General features: G+C 49.6%; 1 protein-coding gene across 1 annotated transcript in view; it reads left to right on the top strand.

The window, feature by feature from the left end:
• Positions 1–17,791, top strand: part of pkd1a (polycystic kidney disease 1a) — a 221,037-nt gene extending 203,246 nt beyond the window's left edge. The window contains exon 47 of the mRNA XM_086000509.1: positions 14,266–17,791. Coding sequence (XP_085856635.1) covers positions 14,266–14,877 — 612 coding nt within the window. The 3' untranslated portion in view covers positions 14,878–17,791. The remainder of the gene's footprint in view (positions 1–14,265) is intronic.
• Positions 17,792–20,228: the final 2,437 nt, after the last annotated feature.

Here is a 20,228-nt window from a genome sequence, read left to right as displayed (position 1 = left end):
CCTCCCTCCCCGCTCTCTCTCCCTCCCTCCCCGCTCTCTCTCCCTCCCTCCCCGCTCTCTCTCCCCCTCCCTCCCCGCCCTCTCTCTCCCCCTCCCTCCCCGCCCTCTCTCTCCCCCTCCCTCCCCGCTCTCTCTCTCCCCCCTCCCTCCCCGCTCTCTCTCCTCCCTCCCCGCTCTCTCTCCCTCCCTCCCCGCTCTCTCTCTCTCTCTCTCCCCTCCCTCCCCCCTCTCCTCTCTCCCCCTCTCCCCCTCCCTCCCCGCTCTCTCTCTCTCCCCCTCCCCGCACCCTCTCTCCCCCTCCCGCCCCCTCTCCCCTCCCTCCCCGCCCTCCCCCCTCCCTCCCCGCCCTCTCTCCCCCCCTCCCCCCCGCCCTCCCTCCCCGCCCGCTCTCTCCCCCCCTCCCCGCCCTCTCTCTCACCCCCTCCCTCCCCGCGCTCTCTCTCCCCCCCTCCCTCCCCGCGCTCCCTCTCCTCCCCGCCCTCTCTCTCTCCCCCTCCCTCCCCGCCCTCTCTCTCCCCTCCCTCCCCGCTCTCTCTCCCCCTCCCCGCCCTCTCTCTCCCCCTCCCTCCCCGCTCTCTCCCTCCCCGCTCTCCCTCTCTCCCCCTCCCTCCCCGCTCTCTCTCCCCTCCCTCCCCGCCTCTCTCCCCCCCCTCCCCGCCCTCTCTCCCCCCTCTCTCCCCGCCCTCTCTCCCCCTCTCTCTCTCCCCTCCCTCCCCGCCCTCTCTCTCTCTCCCCCCCTCCCCGCCCTCTCTCCCCCTCCCTCCCCGCCCTCTCTCCCCCTCCCTCCCCGCCCTCTCTCCCCCTCCCTCCCCGCCCTCTCTCCTCTCCCTCCCTCCCCGCCCTCTCTCTCTCTCTCCCTCCCTCCCCGCCCTCTCTCTCTCCCTCCCCGCCCTCTCTCTCTCCCCACCCTCCCTCTCTCTCTCCCCCACCCTCCCCGCCCTCTCTCTCTCCCCCTCCCTCCCCGCCCTCTCTCTCCCCCTCCCTCCCCGCCCTCTCTCTCTCCCCTCCCTCCCCGCCCTCTCTCCCCCCTCCCTCCCCGCTCTCTCCCCCCTCTCTCTCCCCGCTCTCTCTCCCCCTCCCTCCCCCCTCTGTCTCTCTCCCTCCCCCTCCCTCCCCCCTCTGTCTCTCTCCCTCCCCCTCCCTCCCCGCTCTCTCTCTCCCCCTCCCTCCCCACCCTCTCTCTCTCCCCCATCCTCCCCGCCCTCTCTCTCTCTCCCCCACCCTCTCTCTCTCTCCCCCTCCCTCCCCGCCCTCTCTCTCCCCCTCCCTCCCCGCCCTCTCTTTCTCCCCCTCCCTCCCCGCCCTCTCTCCCCCTCCCTCCCCGCCCCCTCTCTCTCCCCCTCCCTCCCCGCCCCTCTCTCTCCCCCTCCCTCCCCGCCCTCTCTCTCTCCCCCTCCCTCCCCGCCCTCTCTCTCTCCCCCTCCCTCCCCGCCCTCTCTCTCTCCCCCTCCCTCCCCGCCCTCTCTCTCTCCCCCTCCCTCCCCGCCCTCTCTCTCTCCCCCTCCCTCCCCGCCCTCTCTCTCTCCCCCTCCCTCCCCGCCCTCTCTCTCTCCCCCTCCCTCCCCGCCCTCTCTCTCTCCCCCTCCCCTCCCCGCCCTCTCTCTCTCCCCCTCCCTCCCCGCCCTCTCTCTCCCCCTCCCTCCCCGCCCTCTCTCTCTCCCCCTCCCTCCCCGCCCTCTCTCTCCCCCTCCCTCCCCGCCCTCCCTCTCTCCCCCTCCCTCCCTCTCTCCCCCTCCCTCCCTCTCTCCCCCTCCCTCCCTCTCTCTCCCTCCCCCTCCCTCTCTCCCCGCCCTCTCTCTCCCCCTCCCTCCCCCTCCCTCCCCGCCCTCTCTCTCCCCCTCCCTCCCCGCCCTCTCTCTCCCCCTCCTCCCCGCCCTCTCTCTCTCCCCCCTCCCTCCCCGCCCTCTCTCTCCCCCTCCCTCCCCGCTCTCTCTGCCCCCTCCCTCCCCGCTCTCTCTGCCCCCTCCCTCCCCTCTCTCTCTGCCCCCTCCCTCCCCTCTCTCTCTGCCCCCTCCCTCCCCTCTCTCTGCCCCCTCCCTCCCCTCTCTCTCTCTCCCCCTCCCTCCCCGCTCTCTCTCTCCCCCTCCCTCCCCGCTCTCTCTCTCCCCCTCCTCCCCCGCTCTCTCTCCCCCTCCCTCCCCGCTCTCTCTCTCCCCCTCCTCCCCGCTCTCTCTCTCCCCCTCCCTCCCCGCCCTCTCTCTCCCCCTCCCTCCCCGCCCTCTCTCTCCCCCTCCCTCCCCGCCCTCTCTCTCCCCCTCCCTCCCCGCCCTCTCTCTCCCCCTCCCTCCCCGCCCTCTCTCTCTCCCCCTCCCTCCCCGCCCTCTCTCTCCCCCCTCCCTCCCCGCCCTCTCTCTCTCCCCCTCCCTCCCCGCCCTCTCTCTCCCCCCCTCTCTCTCCCCCTCCCTCCCTCTCTCTCTCTCCCCCTCCCTCCCCCGCCCTCTCTCTCTCTCCCCCTCCCTCCCCGCCCTCTCTCTCCCCCTCCCTCCCCGCCCTCTCTCTCTCTCCCCCTCCCTCCCCGCCCTCTCTCTCTCTCCCCCTCCCTCCCCGCCCTCTCTCTCTCTCCCCCTCCCTCCCCGCCCTCTCTCTCTCCCCCTCCCTCCCCGCCCTCTCTCTCTCTCCCCCTCCCTCCCCGCCCTCTCTCTCCCCCCCCTCTCTCTCTCTCCCCCTCCCTCCCCGCCCTCTCTCTCTCCCCCTCCCTCCCCGCCCTCTCTCTCTCTCCCCCTCCCTCCCCGCCCTCTCTCTCTCTCCCCCTCCCTCCCCGCCCTCTCTCTCTCTCCCCCTCCCTCCCCGCCCTGTCTCCCCCTCCCTCCCCGCCCTCTCTCCCCCTCCCTCCCCGCCCTCTCTCTCTCTCCCCCCTCCCCGCCCTCTCTCTCTCTCCCCCTCCCTCCCCGCTCTCTCTCCCCCTCCCTCCTCTCTCTCCCCTCCCTCCCTCCCGCTCTCTCCCCCTCCCTCCCCGCTCTCTCCCCCTCCCTCCCCGCTCTCTCCCCCTCCCTCCCCGCTCTCTCTCCCTCCCTCCCCGCTCTCTCTCCCTCCCTCCCCGCTCTCTCTCTCTCCCCCTCCCTCCCCGCTCTCTCTCTCTCCCCCTCCCTCCCCGCTCTCTCTCTCTCCCCCTCCCTCCCCGCTCTCTCTCTCTCCCCCTCCCTCCCCGCTCTCCTCTCTCTCCCCCTCCCTCCCCGCTCTCTCTCTCTCCCCCTCCCTCCCCGCTCTCTCTCTCTCCCCCTCCCTCCCCGCTCTCTCTCTCTCCCCCTCCCTCCCCGCTCTCTCTCTCTCCCCCTCCCTCCCCGCTCTCTCTCTCTCCCCCCTCCCTCCCCGCTCTCTCTCTCTCCCCTCCCTCCCCGCTCTCTCTCTCTCCCCCCCCTCCCTCCCCGCTCTCTCTCTCCCCCCCTCCCTCCCCGCTCTCTCTCTCCCCCTCCCTCCCCGCTCTCTCTCTCCCCCTCCCTCCCCGCTCTCTCTCTCCCCCTCCCTCCCCGCTCTCTCTCTCCCCCTCCCTCCCCGCTCTCTCTCTCCCCCTCCCTCCCCGCTCTCTCTCTCCCCCCTCCCTCCCCGCTCTCTCTCTCCCCCTCCCCCTCACCTCGGTACCAGAACGGAGTATATCCGACACCAGGAGGCCGGGTGCTCATCGCTCAGAAGCGAGCCCGGGGTTCCTCATGTTTAACCAGGCGGGCCTTTGGACCCGGTTGGCCGGGCGGCAGTGGAAGGCCTTTCGCTCCGGACTCCCATGTCCGATTTAGGTCGGGGACGGCTCGTTGGAAAGACCCGGTTTTCCCCAGTCCCGCACTAACGGCAAGAGAGAGAGGGAAGAGGAGAGAGAGAGAGAGAGAAAGGGAAGGAGAATTAAAATCCTGACTTTTGTCCGTTTTCCCGCGCAGCCGGCCAGAGAAAAGAAAAACAAAAGAGATGAAGAGTCTAATTTAAAGCAGCCTCTCCCCCGCTAAAAGGTGAGAGCCGGAGGGAGATTTGGGTGAAGAGGGGCAGCTGCCATTTTGTGAGGCACTAACGGCAGTTTGAAAGATTAGGCCCCGCCCACACACACCATGAAACGCCCCCCGTGACGCAGCACGCTCCCCCCGTAGGATTGGTCAACCTTCACGTCACTCAATGCTAATGAGCGGATTCCCCCGTATGATTGGCCAACCGCTAATGAGCGGATTTTTGAACATTTTTTGTATGCTGTCCGAACAATTTTTGTCTGACCAAAAAGTAAATATGCCTATGAGACTCCCCTAATCATAAGCTTTCTTTTGATATAACATATGTGTAGGTACGCTCTATAACTTTTGAGTGTATAGCAGACAGACAGACAAATCCTATATAGATGAAGAATACTTTTTCCTTTACTGTGCCTTTTGCCTCAACAGCACCACCTGCAGACAAGTTCCATGAACTGCAGTTGTTTTGCTGAGACTGGAGGCAATTTATTATTATAGAATGATATAGCACAGAGAAGGAGGCCATTCGGCACATCGTGCCTGTGCCAGGATAATTAGGACGCTCATTCCTCAGCATTTTATACATTAAAGACTTGCATTTATACAATGCCTTTCACAATCTCAGAACGTCCCAAAGTGCTTTACAGCCAATGGAGTACTTTTGAAGTGTAGTCACTGTTGCAATGTAGGAAACACGGCAGCCAATTTGCACATAGCAAGGTCCCATGAACAGCAATGCGTACGCCCCATCGTAAGTGCTGTGAATGGCCCTGCAAGTTCCGGATTTCCACATGTGATGCGCATGCGCGAAAACCCGGAACTTGCGATCTGTCAAGGTTCGCCTTGACAGATCCACCACATCCACTGTCAATTCACCTTCGCTGGTGCAGCCCAACTACTGCCCAGCGAATACCCACCAAACCCTTACATAGAAGATAGGAGCAGGAGTAGGCCATTCGGCCCTTCGAGCCTGCTCCGCCATTCAATGAGATCATGGCTGATCATTCAATTCAGTACCCTGTCCCTGCCTTCTCCCCATATCCCTTGATCCCTTTAGCCTCAAGAAATATATCCAACTCTTTCTTGAATATATTTAATGAACTGGCCTCCACCGCCCTCTGTGGCAGAGAATTCCACAGGTTCACCACTCTCTGGGTGAAGAAATTCCTCCTCATTTCAGTCCTAAATGGCTTACCCCTTATCCTTAGACTATGACCCCTGGTTCTGGACTCCCCGGCCATCCGAAACATCCTTCCTGCATCTAGTCTGTCCAGACCTGACAGAATTTTATAGGTTTCGATGAGATCCCCTCTCAATCTTCTAAACTCCAGTGAGTATAAGCCCAATCGACACAATCTCTCCTCATATGTCATTCCTGCCATCCCAGGTATCAGCCTGGTGAATCTTCGCTGCACTCCCTCCATGGCAAGAACGTCCTTTCTCAGGTAAGGTGACCAAAACTGCACACAATACTCAAGGTGCGGTCTCACCAAGGCCCTGTACAACTGTAGCAAGACGTCCTTGTTCCTGTACTCGAACCCTCTTGCTACGAAGGCCAACATACCATTTGCCTTCTTAACCGCCTGCTGCACCTGCATGCTTACCTTCAGCGACTGGTGCACAATAACACCCAGGTCTCTTTGCACTTCCCCTTCTCCCAATCTATTGCCATTCAAATAATAATCTGCCTTCATGTTTTTGCCACCAAAGTGGATAACCTCACATTTATCCACATTATAGTGCATTTGCCATGTTTCTGCCCAATCACCCAACCTGTCCAAATCGCACTGGAGTTTCACGACATCCTCCTCACAGCTTACCCTCCCACCCAGCTTTGTGTCGTCTGCAAATTTGGAGATATTACATCCAATTCCCTCGTCCAGATCATTAATATATATTGTGAACAGCTGGGGTCCTAGGACCGATCCTTGCGGTACCCCACCTAGTCACTGCCTGCCACTCGGAAAACGACCGTTTATTCCAACTCTTTGCTTTCTGTCCGCCAACCAGTTCTCTATCCAAGTCAATACCTTGCCCCCAATCCCATGTGCCTTAATTTTGCACGCTAATCTCTCATGTGGGACCTTATCGAAAGCCTTCTGAAAGTCCAAATACACCACATCCACTGATTCTCCCTTATCTATTTTACCTGTTACATCCTCAAAAAATTCCAGTAGATTAGTCAAGCATGATTTACCTTTTGTAAATCCATGTTGACTTTGTCTGATCCTGTCACTGCTTTCCAAGTGCTCTGCTATTACATCTTTTATAATAGACTCTAGCATTTTCCCCACTACCGATGTCAGGCTTACCGGTCTATAATTCCCCGCTTTTTCTCTACCATCTTTTTTGAATAGTGGGGTAACATTAGCTACCCTCCAATCCATGGGTACCGTTCCAGAGTCTATCGAGTTCTGGAATTTGACCAGCAATGCATCTACTATCTCTAGGGCCACTTCCTTAACTACCCTGGGATGTAGACCATCGGGCCCTGGGGATTTATCGGCCTTCAGTCCCATCAATTTTCCTAACACCATTTCCCTACAAATGCTGATTTCTTTCAGTTCCTCCCTTTCATCAGACCCTATGTTCCCCGGCATCTCTGGGAGGTTATTTGTGTCCTCCTTTGTGAAGACAGAACCAAAGTATGTATTTAGTTGGTCTGCCATTTCCTTGTTTCCCATTATAATTTCCCCTGATTCTGACTGTGAGGGACCTACGTTTGACTTCACCAATCTTTTTCTCTTCACATATCTATAAAAGCTTTTACAGTCAGTTTTTATGTTCCCTGCTAGCTTACTCTCATATTCTATTTTCCCTTTCTTAATTAATCCCTTTGTCCTCCTTTGTTGACTCCTAAACTGCTCCCAGTCCTCAGGATTATTGTTTTTTCTAGCCAATTTGTATGTCCTCTCCTTGGATCTTATGCTATCCCTAATTTCCCTTGTTAGCCACGGTTGAGCCACCTTTTTTGTTTTATTTTTATGCCAAACTGGGATGAACAAATTCTGTAGCTCATCCATTCGGTCTTTGAATGTTTGCCATTGCCTATCCACCGTCAACCCTTTGAGTGCATTTCCCCAATCAATCCTACCCAACTCGCTCCTCAGACCATCGTAGTTTCCTTTATTTAAATTGAGGACCCTTGTCTCTGAGTCAACTACTTCATTCTCCATCTTAATGAAGAATTCGATCATATTATGATCGCTCCGACCCAAGGGGCCTCGTACAACAAGATTGCTAATTAATCCTTTCTCGTTACATAATACCCAGTCTAAGATGGCCTGATCTCTGGTTGGTTCCTCGACATATTGGTCCAGGAAACCATCCCGTAAACACTCCAGGAATTCCTCCTCCACAGTATTGTTACTAATTTGGTTGGCCCAATCTATATGTAGATTAAAGTCACCCATGATGACTGCTGTGCCCTTATTGCACGCTTCTTTAATTTCCCTTTTAATGCCATCCCCAACCTCCACCTTACTGTTTGGAGGTCTATATACCACTCCCACTAATGTTTTTTTCCCCTTAGTATTTCTCAATTCTACCCATACAGATTCCACATCATCAGAGCTAATATCCTTCATTACAATTGTGTTAATCCCTTCTTTAACCAGTAATGCTACCCCACCTCCCTTTCCTTTTTGCCTATCTTTCCTGAATATCGAATACCCCTGGATGTTGAGTTCCCAGTCTTGGCCATCCTTGAGCCACGTTTCCGTAATCCCAACCAAGTCATATTCGTTTACCTCTATTTGCGCAGCCAATTCATCCACCTTATTACAAATGCTCCTCGCATTAAGACACAAAGCCATCGGGCTTGTTTTTTTAACGCTCTTAGACCTATTAGAATTATTATTTACTGTGGCCCCGTTTGATTTAAACCGTTGATTTCTCTGACTGCCACTTTTGTTTTTCTCCTTCCTATCTTTTGCTTTTATCCCTGTTTTCCTTTCCTCTCTCTCCCTGCTCAGGTTCCCAACCCCCTGCCATTTTAGTTTAAACCCCCCCCGAACAGCACGAGCAAACACTCCCCCTAGGACATCGGTCCCGGCCCTGCCCAGGTGCAAACCGTCCCGTTTGTACTGGTCCCACCTCTCCCAGAACCGGTTCCAATGTCCAAGGAATTTGAATCCCTCCTTCTTGCACCATTCCTCTAGCCACGTATTCATTTGAAATATCCTCCTATTTCTACTCTGACGAGCACGTGGCACTGGTAGCAATCCTGAGATTACTACCTTTGAGGTCCTATTTTTTAAATTTACCTCCTAACTCCCTATATTCTGCTTTTAGGACCTCATCCCGTTTTTTACCTATATCGTTGGTGCCTATGTGCACCACGACAACTGGCTGATCGCCCTCCCCCTCCAAAATGTTCTGCAGCCGCTCCGAGACGTCCTTGACCCTTGCACCAGGGAGGCAACACACCATCCTGGAGTCTCGATTGCGGCCGCAAAAACGCCTATCTATTCCCCTTACAATTGAGTCCCCTATCACTATAGCTCTTCCACTCTTTTTCCTCCCAGCCTGTGCAGCAGAGCCACCCATGGTGCCAGGAAGTTGGCTGCTGCTGCCTTCCCCTGATGAGTCATCCCCCCAACAGTATTCAAAGTGGTATATCTGTTGGAGAGGGGGATGGCCGCAGGGGATTCCTGCACTACCTGCCTGCGCCTCTTACTCTGCCTGCTGGTCACCCATTCCCTTCCTGCCTGTACACCCTTTACCTGCGGTGTGACCAACTCGCTAAATGTGATATTCACGACGTCCTCAGCATCGCGAATGCTCCAAAATGAATCCATCCGCAGCTCCAGTGCCGCAATGCGGTCTGTCAGTAGCTGCAGCTGGACACACTTCCCTCACACATGGTCGTCAGGGATGCAGGAAGCGTCCCTGATTTCCCACATAGAGCAGGAGGAGCACACTACGGGGCTGGGCTGTCCTGCCATGACTTACCCTTTAACTAATTAATTAAAATTAAATGAATCCCACCAATTTCACTACAGTTAAATGATATATTTAAGGGCCCTGGTTTACAAACTGTCCCCGCTACACCAGAGACCTTAAAAACTATAAACCACAGACTTAAAGTTTTAAAATGAGAGAAATACTCCAACCAATCACCTACCTGTTTTGTGGTGACGTCACACCTCGAATACTTTTTACCTCTCTCCTTCCCTGAGATTGGAGATTGGTACGCCTACCTGAGCCTCCAGGGCCTTTTGTAGTCGCTCTGCCGTTCTGCTCCGCCTGCCGCCGCTGCCGCGCTGAGGCCTACCTGAGCCTCCGGGGCCTTTTGTAGTCGCTCTGCTCCGCCTGCCGCCGCTGCCGCGCTGAGGCCTACCTGAGCCTCTGGGGCCTTTTGTAGTCGCTCTGCCCCGCCTGCTGCCGCTGCCGCACTGGTAAAAGCAGGTGTAAGGCCTTTTACCAGCGTAAGGGTTAAAATAAAAGTTAAAATAATTTTTTTTAAAAAATGATTTAAACATTCACTTACATTTAAAATTAGTTCAGGTAAATTTTGTCCCATTTAAAAATCATAGAATCATAGAATGGTTACAGCACGGAAGAAGGCCATTCAGCCCATCGAGCCCGTGCCAACTCTCAGCTAGTCCCACTCCCCCGCCCTTTCCCTGTAGCCCTGCAAATTTTTTTCCTTCAGATACTTATCCAACTCCTTTTTGAAAGATAAGATTGAGTCTGCCTCCACCAACCTTTCAGGCAGTGCATTCCAGATCTTAACCACTCGCTGCGTAAAAAAGTTTTTTCTTACATCGCCTTTGGTTCTTTTGCCAATCACCTTAAATCTGTGTCCTCTGGTTCTCGAAACTTCCGCCAATGGGAACCGTTTCTCTCTAGCTACTCTGTCCAGGCCCCTCATGATTTTGAACACCTCTATCAAATCTCCTCTCAATTTTCTCTGCTCCAAGGAGAACAACCCCAGCTTCGCCAGTCTATCAACGTAACTGAAGTCCCTCATTCCTGGAATCATTGTCGTAATTCTTTTCTGTACCATCTCTAAGGCCATCACATCCTTCCTAAAGTGTGGTGCCCAGAATTGGACACAGTACTCCAGTTGGGGCTGAACCAGTGTTTTATACAGGTTCATCATAATTGCCACACTTTTGTACTCTATACCTCTATTCATGAAGCTCAGGATCCCGTAAGCCTTTTTAACTGCTTTCTCAACCTGCCCTGCCACCTTCAACAAGTTGTGCACACATACCCACAGGTCTCTCTGTTCGTGCACCCCCCTTTAGGATTGTACCATTTAGTTTATGGCCCAGAAATTCGGGTCGGGGGCTTCCCGCGGGTGTAAGCCCCTGACCTGCACTTAACTTGCGCGCTGGCCGTTGAGCTGTGGGCCCCCGTGGGATTCCGATCCTGGGCCTGCTCCAACTGCCGGCGCGCAGTGCTTGCGTATTCCAGGGGCGTAGTTAATTCGATGCGTCCCCTGGGATCACGTGGGCCATGGGAAGCCAATCGGAGCAGGGAAATGCCCATTCATAAGTTTGACAGGAAGAGCCGTCAAAACTTAGAAATACTACGGGCCCCAAAACATCACTAAATCTTCAAATAAATTGAAAAAAAAAAAAAAAATCACATTTTTTAAATAAACTATAAATTACATGAAATAACTATTTTAAACAATAATTTAAATTTTTGAATTTTTTTTATTTTATTTTCTAATGGGGCTAAAAATAAACTTACCTTTCTTTAAATTATTTAAAAATAATAAACCTGTGGAAAAAATGTTTTAATTTTAATTAATTCACCACTTACCTTGTAAAAAGCAGGCCTTACGCCTGCTTTTTAAATGTGTAACTGCTGGAGACTTACCCTCCCGGGAAAACCTGCAAGAAAAACGCAAGTTCGATGCGCACGCGCAGCCTCTCCGGCGCACGCATTTGAACTCTGAACCCCTTCTTTCAGGGGAATGGAAGTGCCGGTTTCCCGTGCATGCGCAGTGCATGCAGGAAACCGGCACTTCCATTGGGCCTACGGGTGAGTACCCCGTGCATACTCTCCCGTGGAGACCCGAATTTCTGGGCCAATATGTCCTCGTCTCACTCTTTCAACCAAAATGTATCACTTCACACTTTTCTGTGTTAAATTTCATCTGCCACGTGTCTGCCCATTTCACCAGCCTGTCTGTCTTCCTGAAGTTTATCACTCTCCTCCTCACTGTTCACTATACTTCCAAGTTTTGTGTCATCTGCAAATTTTGAAATTGTGCCCTGTACACCCATGTCCAAGTCATTAATATATATCAAGAAAAGCAGTGATCCTAGAACCGATCCCTGGGGAACACCACTGTTGACCTTCCTCTAGTCGGAAAAACAACCGTTCATCACTGCTCTCTGTTTCCTGTCACTTAGCTAATTCCGTATCCATGCTGCCACTGTCCCTTTTATTCCATGGGCTTCAACTTTGCTGGCAAGCCTATTATGTGGCACTTTGTCGAACGCCTTTTGGAAATCCATGTACACTACGTCAACCGCATTACCCTCATCAACCCTCTACGTTAACTCATCAAAAAACGCATCAATTTGGTTAAACACGATTTGCCTTTAACAAATCCGTGCTGACTTTCCTTAATCAATCCACACCTATCCAAGTGACTGTTAATTTTGTCCCTGATTACTGTTTCTAAAAGCTTCCCCACTACCGAGGTTAAACTGACTGGCCTGTACTTGCTGGGTTTATCTTTACACCCTTTTTTGAACAATTGTGCAACATTTGCAATTCTCCAGTCTTCTGGCACCACCCTCGTTTCTAAGGAGGATTGGAATATTATGGCCAGTACCTCCGTGATTTCCGCCTTCAATTCCCTCAGTATCCTAGGATGCATTCCATCCGGTCCTGGTGACTTATCAGCTTTAAGTACAGCCAACCTTTCTAGTACCTCGTCTTTATCAATTTTTATCCCATCCAGTGTCTCCACTACCTCCTCCTTTCACTATGTCTATGGCAGCATCCTCTTCCTTGGTGAAGACAGATGCAAAGTACTCATTTAGCACCTCAGCCATACCCTCTGCCTCTTTTTTGGTCCCTAATCGGCCCCACCCCTCCTCTTACTACCCTTTTACTATTTATATGCCTGTAGAAGACTTTTGAATTACCTTTTATGTTGGCTGCCAATCTATTCTCATACCCTCTCTTTGCCCCTCTTATTTTCTTTTTCACTTCTCCTCTGACCTTTCTATATGTAGCCTGATTCTCAGATGTAGTTGCAACCTGACATCTGTCATACGCACTCTTTTTCTGCTTCATCATATTCCCTATCTGTTTCGTCATCCAGGGAGCCCTGACTTTAGTTGCCCTGCCTTTCCCCCTAGTGGGAATGTACCTGAACTAGTTCCTCTTTAAAGGCAACCCATTGTTCCATTACAGTTTTGCCTGCCAATCTTTGATTCCAGTTTACCCGGGCCAGATCCGTTCTCATCCCACTGAAATTGGCTTTCCCCCAGTTAAACATTTTTACTCTAGATTGCTCCCTGTCCTTTTCCATAGCTAATCTAAACCTTATGATACTATGATCACTGTTCCCTAAATGTTCACCTACTGACACTTGCTCCACTTGACCCACCTCATTCCCCAGAACCAGATCCAGCAATGCTTCCTCCCTCATCGGGCCGGAAACATACTGATCAAGAAAGTTCTTCTGAACACACTTCAGAAATTCTTCCGAACACACTTCAGAAATTCTTCCCCAAGTCTCTGCCCTTTACACTATACGATCCCAGTCTATATTAGGATAGTTGAAGTCTCCCATTATTATTACGCTCTAGTTCTTGCACCTCTCCGTAATTTCCCTGTAAATTTGCTCCTCCATATCTTTCCCACTATTTGGTGGCCTATAGAATACATCTAGTAGTGTAATGGCACCTCTATTGTTTCTTAACTCTAACCAAACAGATTCTGTCCTTGACCCCTCCAGGACATCCTCCCTCTCCAGCACTGTAACATTCTCCTTAACCAATACTGCTACACCACCTCCCATCTTTCCTTCCTTATCTTTCCTGAACACCTTATAACCAGGAATATTTAATACCCAATCCTGCCCTTTTTTGAGCCAGGTCTCAGTTATTGCCACAACATCTTATTCCCATGTGGCTATTTGTGCCTGCAGCTCACTTACCTTGTTTACTACGCTTTGTGCATTTACATACATACACTGTAAACCCATCTTAGACCATCCTGTATTCTCTCTCAGTTTGACCCCACCTAAGACCTTACTATTTCTTACCTTAGTGCTCTCTGCCTCTCCCAATCCTTTGAGCACATTATTTCCCCTTTCTAATGTTACACCCTGGTGCCCATCCCCCTGCCAAATTAGTTTAAACCCTCCCCAACAGCACTAGCAAACCTCCCCGCGAGGATATTGGTTCTGGCCCTGTTGAGGAGCAACCCATCTGGCCTGTACAGGTCCCACCTCCCCCAGAACTGGTCCCAATGCCCCAGGAATCTGAAGCCCTCCCTCCTGCACTATCTCTCCAGCCATGCATTCATCTGCTCTATCCTCCTATTTCTATACTCGCGCATGGCACCAGGAGTAATCTGGAGATTACTACCTTTTGAGGTCCTGCTTTTTAATCAGTTTCCTTTTCATCTTTTTCAAACAATTACATTTTTATTTTAAATGTTTAATTAAAGGGTATTTTAATTAATTTTGAACCTGTGATCATTTATTTTTATTTAAGTGGTATGAAATTTTATTCGGTGATTTCGATTATGCTTATGGAATTCCGTATGTAAATGGAATCCCCATAAGCATAATAAGAACCCCCTTTGTTGGTTGGCCTGGCCCACGTGATCCCAGGGACGCTTGTGAACCACGTGCGCCCCTGGGATCCGTGTGCCTTTACGCAGGCCCAGGACCGCAAGAGTCCGAAGCTCCGGAGACACAGGGTAAGTATGGAATTTTCTTGCGGTTCAGAGGCGTACGTGGGCGGCAAGCCTCCAACCACAATTTCCAGGCCAATATGTTTTAGTGATGTTGGTTGAGGGATAAATATTGGCCATGACACTGGGGGAACTCCCCTGTTCTTCTTTGAAATAATGCCGTGGGATCTTTTATGTCCACCGGCAGACGGGATATTGATTTAACGTCTCATCCAAAAGTCAGACAGTGCAGCACTCCCTCAGCACTGCACTGGAGTGTCAGCCTAGATTTTGTGTTCAAGTCCCTGGAGTGGGACTTGAACCTACGACCTTCTGACTCAGAGGCGAGATTGTTACCAACGGCTGAGACCTATTAGGCTATAATACGAGGTTGAGGATTTTCTTTACTTTCCTTTGGTATGTAACCCATCAGTTAGGTTTTTCTTTATTTTTACAGTATCGCCATAAAGTCAAATTTGAAGGAATGGTTTCCTTACCTTCCCGGTCTTCTAGAGATTCTAAATCGACCTGTCTCCACACCGCCAGCACCATCTCCGACATCTCCTCATCCTCCACTTCCAGCGTTTCCATCCCAATGGACACCTTCCCTCTCGCCAGCCCAAACAAAGTGGCACAAGTCGAGACGAATGTCCACCGCCTGGTTCCGTTGTTCGAAACCCTGCTCGAACAGTTTGATAAGGTAAACAAAGTGACAGAGGACGTCTATCAGATTGAGTGCAAGCTGAGAAATGTCCAGGGCAGAATGCAACACAAGATGAGGAGCAAAAAGGCTGAAGAGCTATTTGCAGTATATAGCCGGATCAGAGTTAGGAGACCAGGCGATGATTTCCATTCATCGCTACGGACTTCAAGGGACAATACAAGGACAAATAACACAAGTGGTACTAAGGATGGGCGGCAGCTTAGAAGCATCACATTAGCTGAAGATCGTACAGTGCAAGCCCTGAGAGGGAAGGGACCTCAGCCACCTCGAAGAAAGTCCAAAGTTCCAGACAAGGAGTGGCGGCACACAGCCAAGGATGACCAAATGCACCCAAACACTGACTAGGCGTTAGAATCATACAGCACAGGAGGCCATTTAGCCCATCGTGCCTGTGCCGGCTCTCTGAGACAGCTACCAATTGCTTCCTCTCTCCTGCTCCTTCCCCATAGCCCTGCAAATTGACTACAGTTGGCTTACTAAAGCAGGAGAGAATTCAACAAACGGTATTGACATCTTAAAAAAAAAAAAAAAAAAAAAATGATAGCCAAACTACCGCGCTGCACTGGCCCAATAAACTTGGCCATTTAAAGGTGGTTTGGGTTCTCCAGAAGAGTATTTCTAGATTTCGAGGCTGAGAACTTTGCAGCTCGACTCGAGGACAAAAATAAAGGATGATGAGAAGTGGGCACTTCCCGCCACAGAATAACGGTCAACGTTCTCAAGGAACATTGCAGGTGGCACCACGTGACGAGCTATACCCCAGTCATATCGGAGCAGGCCTTAAAAAGGACGGACATTAAGAAAATGGTTTACTTTATATGTATTATATATATCAAGCACTTTAATTTGAGGACAGCTCAGAAGGAGAGATTGTACAAATTTGCTTTTGTAGCCATGCACCAAAAGGTGCACTTATTTAAAAGAATAATGCTGTTTTAATCATTTAATTTCAAAATGCCATCAGTTGATCATTGAAAAGAAAATGTCAGAGCACACAACTAATTTTACAAGACAGTATTTTTGCTTAAGTTACACTAGAACATTTCTGTTACAGAATGTAAAACGGGCAATTTTTTGTTGATTTTATCTGTAAATAGAATGTGTTTTGCTAAAATAACATTGTTCCAGCACTGCAACTAGGAAAGCGACTGTAAAGTATTATAAAATGCACATAAATCAAAAAAACATATTTACATACTCCTGTTATACCCATAGCTGAAACTAGTAGCCATGAAAAAGTTATCTTACTAGTAGTCATATTATAAGAGTATGCTGGACAGTGAAAATATAGTTAAATAAATGCCACTACACTCAAAACGATAAGGCCCCTAAAAACAGAACATAGCTCATCAGCCTGGAGGTATTGTTGATGAAAACAGTTTGTGTGACGTGTGAATTAACAAACCAAAAGAATTAGATACTTGATCCTGCACTTACCAACGAAGAAGTTAGTGTAGAAATTACTTTTACAAGATGCTTTTGTTGGTACGATATTCCTCTGTTTGCTATTTTAACAGAGGCACAACAGTTTGAAACAGATTAATGCTTCATTAAAAGTAATGGACAGAAAACATCCTATGAATGTGCTAATCATATCACAGTCACCTCAGCGCTCACTGTGGGGAAGTATTTGATTGAATTTGGAGTTAAGATACAGATCAGCCATGATCTGGTTGAATGGCAGAACGGGCTCGAGGGGCTGAATGGCCGTCGCCTTGTTCAATGAATGAGCCCACCATCACCGAGAAGTTTTCTACAGAATCATACTTTGTGTCTTTGCCCCTAATCAGTCTCTCAGGTGTACCTTACCATGAGATGTGATGACCCATAAAGGAACACATCATTGCTACCTTAATTTGGAAAATCAGTTGGGATAATGGTAAACTTTAAGCCCCTTTGATTTTCTGTCTGTTTCCATAGATTTTTTTCTCTTTTGAAAAGCACTCAGGTTGAAATAGTGCAGCTGACACTAAAAAGTTGACTGGAAAGAGAAACTGAGGCCAACAACGCAAGGAAGATTCACTTTTCAGTCACACATGTTTGTTCATTTCCCTCACACCATCGTGCACTGTAACAGCTCCCAGCCAGTCTTCCCAATATCGCCAGAAATTAGTTAAAACAGAAGTTTTTTTTTTTAAAAAAGGAATGCTCAAGGTAGTCATTGTATTTTGTTAATTTTTATTTTTATTTTTTATAAACAAAGTTATATTGATGAGAGTTCCTCCAACTTTGGAAGCAGTGGGTGTGTGGAAAGTCATATATGATTGGCTCGTCAAATAGGCCGAGACAGAAATCAGTTGTGCATGCAGCAGTTAGCACCTTAGGTTTTTCCAGACATGTTACGGGATATTCTTTGAAGTACACTTAAAGCTAGGTCGAAAGAGCTTAAACTATTAAAAGGTCATGATTTAGATTCTGAAAATACATACAATGTGCTCAAGTGCCAAATAAAGGGGTTAATTCAAGTGTTGAAGCCACTCCTTTGATTATGTTACTCGTTTAGTTATTTGAATGTTTTCCAAGATGTCATGTTCATCCAGTCAGAACAGACAGTAATGGCGATCAGACCTCCTAGCTGGTCAGGATATTTTGCTGCTGAAAGTTGTGGGTAGATTATGTACACGAGGCTTCAGAGTATCAGGTGGTTATTTCAACACAAATTGCAAATTGGAAGCCTTATGCAAGGAGAGTTTGTTGGGACGTAGTTCAGTCAGTTTTCAGTGAAAAGATCGTTGTGAGCCAGATGTCATTCAGCATAGGGCTTTGTGATCAGAGGAATGAGGAACACTCAGGAATAGCAAACGCAAGAAGTAATGAATAGATGGATTGCTCCACTGGTGTAAATGTCCTTGCAGGACTTGGGATGACCATGGACTCGATTGAAATGCTGGCACCTCAAAGACAAAGGATGGCACCCTGCTTTGGGTGGGAACCATGTGCCATCTTTGTACTTGGTCAACATTCTGTTGTAAAGGATTCTTTAATAAGCATCCAAGGCATAGTCAATGTTTCAAGATACATGGCAGACACTAGCTTAAGGCCCCTCAACTGGAACAATTTTCATTTACTAATTTACAAAGTTGCCTTTGCCTCGAGGCCCAGTTTGATCATCCATTCCCTCCCACCATCAGTAGACAGTGTTAATGCAGGATTAAACCAAATGTGTAAATAATTGTAATCTTTATGCCAGAAACATTTCTGATGCACTGAAGGACAATGTCAAATAAAATTTTGACTGATCAAATGAGAGTTCACTACTCACCAGCATTAGGAATTTTTATTTTATAAGGAAAACTCAAAATAACTACCTCAAATGTTCAACTGCTACACTGTTACTACATACATCTAGAAATACAAAAATGAAAGCTTTATCTTTTCAAATTTGTTACACCCATCTTTGGTACGGGATTCTACGGTCACTAATTTACACACACCTTCCACATAATGGGCTTCAACTTTGTTGGCAAGCCTATGAATAAAAGGGACAGTGACAGCATGGATACAAAATTGGCTAAGTGACAGGAAACAGTAGTGAACTGTTGTTTTTCAGATGGGAGGAACGTATATAATGGTGTTCCCTAGGGGTCGGTTTTAGGACCGCTGCTTTTCTTAATATATTTTAATGACTTGGACTTGGGTGTACAGGGCACAATTTCAAAACTTGCAGATGACAACATTTGAGAGTATAGTGAACAGTGAGGTGGATAGTGATAGACGACAGACAGGCTGGTGGAATGGGTGGGCACGTGGCAGATGAAATTTAACGCAGAGAAGTGTGAAGTGATACGTTTTGGTAGGAAGAGCGAGGAGAGGCAATATATACTAGAGGGTACAATTCTAAAGGGGATGCATGAACCAAGAGACCGGGGGTATATGTGCACAAATCGTTGAAGGTGGCAGAGCAGGTTGAGAAAGCAGTTAAAAAAAACCCACAGGATCCTGGGCTTCATAAATAGAGGCATAGAGTACATAGGCAAAGGAAGTTATGAACCACCTTTATAAAACACTGGTTCAGCCTCAACTGCAGTATTGTGTCCAATTCTGGGCACCGCACATTAGGAAGGATGTGAAGGCTTTAGAGAGGGTGTAGAAAAGATCAACGAGAATGATTCCAGGGATGAGGGACTTCAGTTACGTGAATAGACTAGAGAAGCTGGGGTTGTTCTCCTTAGAGCAGAGAAGATTGAGATTTGATAGAGGTGTTCAAAATCATGAGGGGTCTAGACAAGAGTAGAGAGAAACTGTTCCCATTGGCAGAAGGGTCAAGAACCAGAGAACACAGATTTAAAGGTGATTGGCAAAAGAACCAAAGGTGACGCAAGAAAAAACTTTATGCAGAGTGTGGTTGGGATCTGTAATGAAGTGCCTGAAAGGGTGATGGAGACACAAGTACTGAAGGAAAAAAATTTGCAGGGCTACGGGGAAAGGGTGGGCACGTGGGACTAGCTGAAGTGCTCTTGCAGAGAGCCGGCACGGGCTCGACAGGCCGAATGGCCTCCTTCTGTGCTGTAACCTATGAATATTCTGTCCCTAACTTATCTTAAAGGAATATTCTGAGTTAACCTTTATTAGGTCATTTCATTTTTAATGCACAACTCAATGAGCACGGTGGCATAGTGGTTAGCACTGTTGCCTCACAGTGCCAGGGACCCGGGTTCGAATCCGGCCTCGGGCGACTGTCTGTGTGGAGTTTGCACATTCTCCCCGTGTTTGCGTGGGTTTCCTCCGGGTGCTCCGGTTTCCTCCCACAGTCCAAAGATGTGCGGGTTAGGTTGATTGGCTATGATAAATTGACCCTTAGTGTTAGGGGGATTAAATACGTGGGGTTACGGGGATAGGGTGGGATGTGTGTTGGTGTAGGGGTTACGGGGATCGGGTGGGATATGTGTCGGTGCAGGCTCGATGGGCCGAAATGGCCTCTATCTGCACTGTGGGGTTTCTGTGATTCTTTCTGTGATCCCACTCACAACCTTCTCTCTAGACTATTGACTAAGCTTCTAGAATTTTCCCTCATCCACTTTACACTTGGGATCTGTCTTGTTGGTCCTCTCTCAGCTGTGAGTAAATTGGCTGCTGCGTTACCTACATTACAACAGCGATTACACTTCAAAAGAAGTACTTTGGCTGTGGAGCGCTTTGGGACGTCCTGAAAGTTGCTCAATTTAGAATCAGAAATCCCATACAGGTGGCACATACGTGAGCAGGAATGGTGACAGCCAACAGTTTTAACATCGAAAATCCCATAGCTGTTTAGCCATCTCAAATGGCATACTTAACGAATGCCGATTTAGATTATGCATAGATATGGGTAGATTTTTGTGTTATATAAATTCCAAACCCAAAGCACTGGGAAATGTGCAGGATACTCCGGTCTCTAAATATATAAACAAAGCCTCCACCTGTTTGAGGCAGGCACGCCCTTTGTTGCAGATCCCAATCCCTTGGCAGCTACCTGGGACACAAAACAACACATAGTACATCCAGTCTCCGATGTACGAGACCAGCAACCCAGACTGGTGACAGAATCAACACAAGCACCAACAACTTTAGATTTTCTTATAAAAAATAACTTTGTTTGGGGCATTGCAGTAACAACCAATTCTAAAACAGTAACTGTTACTAATCTAAGGGTAAAGGAAGGAAAAATGAACCCACTGGGTTACAATTTGTAAAGAAACAGCCCACGGTAACTCAGG

Source organism: Somniosus microcephalus, chromosome 11, assembly GCF_052327205.1.
Source record: "Somniosus microcephalus isolate GS21.2 chromosome 11, FLI_Smic_1.0, whole genome shotgun sequence".
NCBI classification, from domain to species: Eukaryota; Metazoa; Chordata; class Chondrichthyes; order Squaliformes; family Somniosidae; genus Somniosus; species Somniosus microcephalus.
This window is presented reverse-complemented; position numbering and strand designations above follow the sequence as displayed.